At 30.6% G+C, this 9,887-nt stretch overlaps 1 protein-coding gene across 1 annotated transcript; it reads left to right on the forward strand.

The window, feature by feature from the left end:
- The first annotated feature begins 240 nt into the window (after nucleotides 1-240).
- Nucleotides 241-3,436, forward strand: LOC112800868 (ACT domain-containing protein ACR8). The gene is made up of 7 exons (XM_025843285.3): nucleotides 241-677; nucleotides 1,151-1,196; nucleotides 1,308-1,422; nucleotides 1,536-1,603; nucleotides 1,748-2,314; nucleotides 2,429-2,533; nucleotides 2,632-3,436. The coding sequence occupies exons 1-7, from the start codon at nucleotides 616-618 to the stop codon at nucleotides 2,986-2,988; spliced, it is 1,320 nt and encodes a 439-aa protein (XP_025699070.1). The 5' UTR covers nucleotides 241-615; the 3' UTR covers nucleotides 2,989-3,436.
- The last annotated feature ends 6,451 nt before the right edge of the window (nucleotides 3,437-9,887 follow it).

Genomic DNA, 9,887 nt, shown 5'->3' on the forward strand with positions numbered 1-9,887 from the left:
GCTCTGATAAAAAATATAAAAATACTAATAAAAAATATTAATTATTTTTATTAATTTTTTATAATTATATATATTTTAATTTTTTTAAATAAAAAAATAAAAAAAAATTAAATTTTTATAATTTATTCTAATTTATTATTTATTATTAAATAAAATATAAGAATAATAACTTTTATATTTTATCTTCGGTGTTTTATCTTAGTATGCTATTATAACTAAACGCAATCAAATAAAATAAGTGAGGAGAAAAATATCTTTAAAATATTAATTAGCGGCTATATATATTTAAAGGGAACGACTTTGTAGTGTAAGAAGCGAGAGTTAAGAACAAGGCGTGCTTTGGTTTGTCTACCAAAAAAAAGGGCGTGCTTTGCTTGGCGCTTGGAAAGAGGGTAGAGAGAGAAAGAGAAAGAGAGACAGAGGGAGGGAGGATATAATAGTGAGAGAGAGTTGCAGAGTGAGAGAGAAGTGAGGAGTCACAGCGAAGCAAACAGAATTTGGTTAGTTGTGTTTTTTAACGGCGATTTAGTCGAAGGATTTGTGCAAATATAAAAGCTAGGAATTGGGATCACAACGCATTTCTCCTTCGAGGTTTCCACTCCCAACAGATCAGCCATGGAGTGGCCAGCTTGTACGAACGAATACGAAAAGCTTCTAAGACGGATGAACACACCCAGGTTTGTGTTTTTTTTTCTGTCAAATCCTTCATCTTCTTCACCGTCTTAATTACTTCCTTCCATCTAAAGAAATTCTTTAGAAAGAGGAGAATGTGTGTTTCTCCTTGCTTGTCTACCCTTGATTCAGATTCATAATCGGAATAGTAACAAAACGTGCATAGATTTGAATTTTCAAAGAATTAATAAAGAAATTATTTTCTATTTTCAATTTTTATTTTACAAGTTGTCACCGACTTTTGAATTTGATTGGTCCTCCGCCATTACTTTATTATTTTTCTGACTTTTCTTTTTCATTATCGCGTTTCCGCCCTTCTCTTTTTTCCTTCCAGAATGTCTTGTGTTCCCATTTATAGTATTTTTAATTCAACTATGCGCTCTTCTAATTCAGATTCCAGACACCGAACAGAAATCCGGAAAATAGAAAAAGAAAAATAAATTAATTTCGCTGACTTTGACCTTTCCCCATGAAACAGGGTTGCCATTGACAATGCTGTCTGTCCCACAGCGACTCTGGTCAAGGTAATTACACCGCCCCAAAATGTTTCCCATTTGGCACTATTTCTTTTCTTAATAAACATGGAATAAAAAAAAATAATAACAAAAAATTTTCTGTGTTGATGAAATTCACAGGTTGATAGTGCCAGAAGGCATGGTATACTATTGGATGCAGTGCAAGTGCTCACTGATTTGAACCTTCCAATTAAAAAGGCCTATATTTCCTCTGATGGAAAGTGGTTCATGGATGGTAACCTAGACCATACTCTGTCTATTTTGATTCTGTTTTCTTTTCCTAAACTGATATAATTATAATTATTAATCCTCATCCACTAACATCTGAATATATTCAATATTGGACAGTTTTTCATGTAACGGATCAACAAGGAAACAAGCTAACAGATGAGAGCGTTATAAAATACATCGAACAGGTATTTCGTTTCGACTATACATATTCTAATTTATTGACATTAATCTCACTTGATTTTTCTTTCATTCATTACCCAACCATAGTAATGTGTATTTATTAGTATTGTTTCATCTAAGTTTGAATCTTTATGTGCATGCTTTGACAGTCATTGGGAAGTATTCACAATGAGAGAACCAATCACTCAAACGGTCTCACTGCTTTGGAATTAACCGGTACAGACCGAGTCGGCCTTCTATCGGAGGTGTTCGCAGTGCTAGCTGATCTTCAATGTGATGTTGTTGAGGCTAAAGTTTGGACTCACAATGGACGCATTGCATCCCTAATCTATGTTAAAGACTGTGATTCTGGTTCCACCATTGAGGACTCCCAGAAAATAAATAGGATTGAAGTGAGGTTGAGAAATATTTTGAAGGGAGACAATGACATTAGAAGTGCCAAAACCACTGTTGCTCTGTCTGTCATGCACACGGAAAGAAGGCTGCATCAAATGATGTTTGCCGACCGTGATTATGAGAGAACTCCCATTCTCAAGTTTACTTCTGATTCTCCTTTAGTGACTGTTCAGAATTGGGCCGAAAGGGGTTATTCGGTTGTGAATGTCCAGTGCAAGGATCGAATCAAGTTATTATTCGATCTTGTATGCAACTTGACAGACATGGAATATGTTGTGTTCCATGCAACTATTACCACTAATGGTGACCAAGCCTACCTGGTAGTTACTGTTATTCAACTTCCTTCTATCAAATTCTATATATATTTTCACTTACTCTATTGCTTGTTTTATGGGCTTAATTAATTAACGGCAATTTTCAAATTGTCATCTCAGGAGTTTTACATAAGACATAAGGATGGCACTCCAATTAGTTCAGAACCAGAGCGGCAACGGGTAATCCAATGCTTAAAGGCTGCAGTTGAGAGAAGGGCATCTGAGGTATGCATGCCCTCCTGTCTTCTCAATCAAATTTGTTACATTTTTATAATCTTTTGATATGATAGGATTGCTCAAGTGTTAATTTGTTTTGATTATAGGGTGTTCGACTAGAGCTGTGCGCAGAAGATAAACAGGGGCTTCTAGCAGAGGTGATGAGAATTTTCCGAGAGAATGCGCTGAATGTGACAAGGGCAGAGATATCCACCGCAGGAAACATGGCCACAAATGTGTTCTATGTGACGGACGCCATTGGAAACACAGCCGATCCAAAAATAATCGAATCTGTTAGGCAATTAATCGGGTTAAGCAATTTGGAAGTGAAGGAGTTGCCATTGCTATGGCATCAGAAGGAAGAGAGAGAGGATCAAACAGTTGGTGGAGCTGTGTGGCTTTCTATTGGGAGCCTTGTGAGAAGGAATTTGTACAATTTGGGACTAATCAAATCATGTTCTTAAGGAGGAGTTTTAAAGCATAATAATACAAATTCTTTTCTTGACGAGGATCGGACTGTGTACATAAGAAGGTTAAAGGTGGAATTTGGTAGTTATAGTTAGTTGGGTTGGGTATGGTAGGTGGAAAGAGATGGGTATCTTGTACAGCTGGAAGAGATTGGGACTCCTTACCATTTTAAATGCTTTGTGATGGAAAAGGAAAGGCTCGAGTTAAGAGATACTGGTTCCCTGGCCTTGTCGTTGAGGAAGGCTGTGATATGAAAGTATGCGGGTGGATTCTTGGTGGTAAAGATAAGTTTAGGAAATTAGGTTCGTTATTCATAGAGCACTTAGTTCATTTGTATATAGTGTACATGCCAACTGGTTACTTTATTAATATATAATATGAATATGAAATGAATGTTAGTGGTGAGAAATTCCAATTTTTATAAAAGAAACACTATTTGGATTTTACAGTCTGTATATATGGAATACATATTTTTGTTTTTATTACTAAAAGATACAAAAATAATATAGGCAAAAATAGTGTAGAAAAGTTCAGCCTTTTTTATATTATGCTTGCTGTTTTCTCTGTTCCAGCATTTTCATTTATTTTTTCGGGGTCCGCCTTCTGTCATTATCATCGTATGTAACTGGATCCAGCTAAAGATCTTATATTCTGATCGGGTGGTAGGGTGTTACTGCTTGAAATTTGAATACCTAAGATGGGATCTTCAACTAAGGCTCAATCAATTCTCACAAATTAAAGGCTTTGATCATAAGGGTTTAGATATAGAGAGAACATATGCATCTGCTTAAAATAGAGAAACAGGATCACGTGTAATTATAATGAGTAGGAGTAGCGAGTTGGTGATATAGACGCGAAGAGTTGGAACATCACATGCAAGATAATAAATTTTGATAGGGACCCAAATGAACCCTTGAGATCTGCGGTGAAGCACTATAGCTACTCGTGAATAACAATTTTATTACTATATTATAGATGTGTATAGGTATAATAATTAGGTGGTGGATTGAGTAGCAGACGGAACGTGAATGAAGTGAATATGAATGGCATGTGGGAATGGAGGCGGAGGGTCAATGCTGCACCGATCGTGGCGGCAAGTGCGGTAGTTAATGCTCCCAAGTCCTAACTCTAAACTCTATGCTGGTGTGGAATATTTTGTCACTATTGTTAACAATCACATGCATTCTCTCATTTCTTTAAATCCTCCGCATCTTCCGTTACTTTCACATATACTATACTCTTGGTTTCACTGACATGACAAAATTAAATTTTCAAATATTTTTCCATCTTCGAATGACACCGTAACAAATGGCCCATATGAATATCGCTCGCCTCATATCTTGTTGCACCTGCCTCAGCCAAATGAAGTCTCGCTACTAATTAAATCGAAACCCACAAAGGTTTCAAAAAAATAAAAAATAAAAATAGACGATCAAATGTTTTATTCATAAATAAAATAAAGATTTAGCTAACATGTGCTTTAAGACACATGATAAATTTATTATTAATGAAATTTTTTTATTAAAAATATAAAAAATTCAAGTTTTTAATATATTTATTTTGTTTTTATCAAATAAAAATATTTAAAATTTTTCATTAATGATTAGTTAAACCCATAAAATAAAATGAAATTTTAGTTAAACCTGGTTCCTACATTTTCAATTCACAACTTTTTAATTTTCTTTTACTCCAAACCGAACTCGTTTAGATGATAAATGATGTATAGTAATTGTGTAAATATGCATCCTACTACCTATAAATCAAAATTTTCGACGAGACTTGTATACTGAAAATAGTGACAGAGCTTAATTAAGACGATGGGGTATGACCCTTCAAATTTTTTATAAAAAATTTAGTGTAATTTTTAAAAAAATAAAAAATAATTCAGTTGATTCAAATAATTTACCATAACTTAGAATATTCAAATTCAATTCCTATTTTATGTTTACCGTTTTGTTTTTCATTCTAAAAGTAGGTATTTTTTATTTATTTAATTTAATATTATTTTATATATTACTGTTTATTTAATTTAATTTTTTATACGATAAAAATTATTAAAATATTCAATAAGTATTGATATTATTGTATTTGTATAAATTGATAAAAAATTAATAAATATTATAAATTTTAATATTTATCCTTCTAATTTTTTTTTACATATTTTACAAGATATATATTCAAATTTTTATACAAAATAATGATGATCAAAGAATTAATGTATTTTTTAAGAGGAAGACTAATATTCAAGAAGAAGAACATATAGCTTCTACAATATCAACATTTATAAATAGATCTTCTACTTTAATGAATCACGAAAAAAGTGAGATACAACCTTCAAAAATTTAAAGAGTTACATCAGATGAGTTTGCACTATAAGAAAAGAGAGCTATTTTAACATTTTATTTTTTAACACCATAATTAAATGTTGAAATTAACATATATTTTTGACAAATATCACAAATGTCAAATTCTCTTTATAAATAATTTGACCATAGAAAATTACTTCTCAATTTTGACACTCATTTGTTTCAATTTACTCCACTATTTCTCTTCTTCTCTGAGCTTTGTCAATTTTGACATTACACTGCTCTCAGTTTGAGATTATACTATTCATTCTTTATCTTCAAAATTTCAATTTATTCTTCAGTTTCAAGATCTCATCTCATTCTTTGTTAAAATTTTTTGTTGAGAATATTTTATGGTCAATAAGTGTCAAAATAAATAGTATTTTTGACGGTTAATAAGTATCACAGAAAATATATTCTCAAATTTTTCTAACAGATTATTTTTGACAGCCAATATTTATCAAAATAAGATTTAAACTTTTTTTTATAATTACTTATATGTTAAAAATACTATTTTGACAAAACTTTTATTAACATATTTTCAAAGTTAAAATAGTGTCAAAATTTATTTTTTTGATAAATTTTAATTCTTTTTTTACATATATAACCTTAAAAAATAATTTATATTGTTATAATATTGACCTTAAATTTTTATATTAAATTTTTAATCCCAAAATTTTGTTTCAAACTCTACTAAGAAAATTAAATAGACAAATAGTACATATACATATACCAAGGTATCATTAGTAGATGCCATTACTTTAATTTATAGCATCATATAAACGGGCGAAGCCTCTCATGTTTCGAGGGAGTAATGACTCTCCTAAATTTCAATTTTTTAAAATATTATATATAGTTTAATCTCTTTTAAATTTTTTTATTTTAATTTTTATATTAAAAGATTAAATTTTAGTCTTTCTTCAAATTTTATGTTAGTTTCGTTCCTGAATTATAATATAACAATAATATTTAAGACACAATAAAAAATTAGTCCAAATAATTTAAAATTAATTTATTTAATATTTATTAATTATTATTAAAATAATTATATAGTTTTAGAAATTTTGTTATACATTTAAATATTTTTATTAATTAAGTTTAACTAAATTGGCTCTAATACAACAAAAATTATTTACAAACATGCGCATAAAATCACGTATTTTTTTTCTTCACGTAAAAAATAATACCAAAAATTTTTAATTTTGACATTAAAATCTTTTAAGATTCTGAACTTAATATTGTGATTTTTTTATTTTTCTTTTTTTTTATTCACACAGAATTTCTATATTTCTATCTATAAAGTTAAATTTTTTCCTTCAAAGATTTTTGTGTTTATTATCAAAAAGGATAAATAAAAAATAAACAAAAAGTTGTGTAATTTTTTTCTTCATAGTTTGATTTTTTTTATTTTGTTTTTATTCTTCTAAACATCAATAAGAATTATGAAAGTATAAAACAAGAAAAACTATGAAAATAAGAAGGGGGAAGAAGAGAAAGAGAAAGAGTTATTTAAAAAAAAAAATAGTGCCAAAATTTTTTAATTACAATATCAAAGACTTTTAATTTTGACACTTCAATTTTTTAAACGTGATACGTAAAACAGAATGTTATAATTTTTTCTTATTCTTTTTTAGAAGAAGAAGGTAACGACAACGTTAAAGAAACAAAAGTATAAAATAAAATGCTACGATTTTTTTTATTGGAAAAAGAAGACGACGACAACAAAAATAAAAAAAAGAATAAAGAGGAGAATGATGATAGTAATGATAATAATGAAGGAGGAAGAAATAAAATAATAATAATAATAATGATAATAATAACGAAAAAAAGACCGTATAAAAAAAAGTGTGCATACACAAATGTTGATTTAATTAGACTTAATTAAAAATAAAATTTAATTATTTTATATTTTTATAATTCTAAATTAATAAATATGTAATTATAAATATGATATATTTAAAATTATAAATATTATAATATATCAAATAACTTTAAATATTGTCTTTCTAAAATTACTGTAATTTAAAACCAAAAACAATATAATTCTCTTAACTACGTACATATCAGCTAATATCCAAAATCATATTCAATCTATCTGTCATTTTCTTATCTAATATGACAACCGATGGAAAATATAAAAGTTAACCAAATGTCGACATGGCAATAACTAAAAATAAGACAAAGAAACCTTTTTCATATTATTTTTTAATTAATTATATTATATCTATACTAAAACTCAGTTATTAATTAATATAAAATATATATTAAAATATAAAATATATATTAAAATAAACTAAATAATATATGTATTATTGGTACACAAATACATAATACTACTTTAAGTAGTTAATTTTAATATATAAATAGCATTTTTATATTTCTTTATCATAATACATGGACTTTTTTATTTAAATAAAATAAAAGAGAATCAATATTATTAGATTTTTTTATACTAAATTTTAAAATGTGAATCCCTTAAACCTATTAATATATAAATCGTCCAAAACGGTATGTTTTTGATAATATATAAAACACTATATTTTAGGACGATTTATACAAGGAACTCCTTCACAAAATAAACATAAATCATCCCAAGGCACAGAATTTTCTAAGTTGAATGTAACTCATTCCAGGTAAGATAGATTACACATCTTTGACCTAAATCATTAGGAAGTAGCACGATTTACGTGCAAAAAGATAACTCACAATACCCTAGCATGATTAATGCATAAAAAATATACTCATAATATCCTAACACGATTAACGTGTAACAACCTAAAGCTAATAGCTAGCCTAGCACAATTCACATGCATAAAGCTAAGGAACAATAGCCTAGCACAAGTTACATTTCTAATGAAACCCTTAATAGCTTCCCATGAGTAATGTTTGTCAAGGATAGCCTCCATTGACGGTGAGGAAGTTCTTCCGATGCACGGTTCAGAAGGTTGCGGAGGACGGCGACAGCAGCTGCTAAACGTGGTGGTTGAAACTTTGGTGGGCAGTGGAGGGGGGAAGTGCACGGTGGGGCTAGGCAGGGCAGGGGGATGAGCAGTTTTGGTGAAAGATGGCAAGGAACGAAGGAGATATGTACTGATTGAACGGTATTGCGCACGTTGCCGGATTTATCAACGAAGAGGTCAATTATCAAACTTGTTTACAAACTATATAGTTGATGCCTTAATATATTGAGTTATCTTAATATAATTATCTTAATGTAATCTATATAGTTTGTAAATTAGATATTTGTTAATATTTTAGGTTTAAAATTCTTAGGAATATTATGGTTGTTGTGGGGTTTATGTGTGATTTCACTTTTAATATATATTGTTGTTATTATGCGTTGTTGAGTTGCGACTATATATTCGTGTTTTATCACCCAACTCAATGTGTAAGGAGCATTCTTAGGCAACAGAAGATGATGATTCATGACCGTATAATGCCGTACCTAGATAGTGCCAGATTACTACATGTTGCAAAGCTGAATAATTATTAGTTTAAGCTTGATGAGTCACTGATTAATGTATTTGTGGAGTAATGTTGTCCCGAGACACACACGTTTCACATGCCATTTGGAGAGTGCACGGTAACTTTATAAGATGTGGCATATCAGTTTAGCTCCCTGTTGATGAATTTTCAGTTAGTGGATGTCTCAGTAACTTTGAGCAGTTAATGGAAAGGGAAAGCCGACGTGGGTGTGGTTTGAAGAGTTGTTTGGTGAACTTCTACCTGAAGATTGTATTGATGAGTTCACCGTATTGTTTTCCTAATTCCATAACAAGTTCAGAGTCATGCCAGCTAATGCATCAGAGGCCATGATATAGGTTTATATGCGTGGTTACATCATGATATTGTCCACGATGCTTTTCGGGAACAAATCTAGTGCCGAAGTTCACTTATGGTGGCTCCTTGTGTTGCGGACCTCGATGGACTCGACAAGTATAACTAGGGTTTGACCACATTATCTTGGTTGTATAGAAGTCTCTGCAGAATTGCTAACTGGAATGTTAAGAACCTAGCTAGGCCACTAGCATTGCTGCAGTCTTGGATATTTTGGAGGTTCCCCACATTCAGGCCTAGAGAGTTTGACACCATTCTCTAGCCACTTGTATTGAGGTGAGTACGTTTCCTGAATGAGGTGTATAGTGCACTAGTTCATATACTTGTTTTTATAAGTTTAATACTTGTCATTATGAATCTTTCAAGTGGGGTAGGTACTTGCCATCATCAGACGAGAAGGTTCCTCGGGTCATCGCTACTCGACATAGACTAGACAGGTCGAGTGTAGATGATGTAAGTATAAGCTTCCACTACTTGCTTTCAATTATACTGGTTCGTTGTTTACGTTTATGCCATAATACTTGAATATGACTAATTGACATGTTGCAGTTTATTTGGATGTCGTATAGCACTCTTGAGGTTATCCGAATAGTCCATCCTAATATCCTCAGACTTGAGCACACCCACTTATGAAAGTTGACTATTGCATTGATTTACTTTGTATCAATTGAGTGACATCAAGTTGATAGATTTTTATCTCAGCATGGGAGTGT

This window comes from Arachis hypogaea, chromosome 5 (assembly GCF_003086295.3).
Source record: "Arachis hypogaea cultivar Tifrunner chromosome 5, arahy.Tifrunner.gnm2.J5K5, whole genome shotgun sequence".
Classification (NCBI taxonomy): Eukaryota; Viridiplantae; Streptophyta; class Magnoliopsida; order Fabales; family Fabaceae; genus Arachis; species Arachis hypogaea.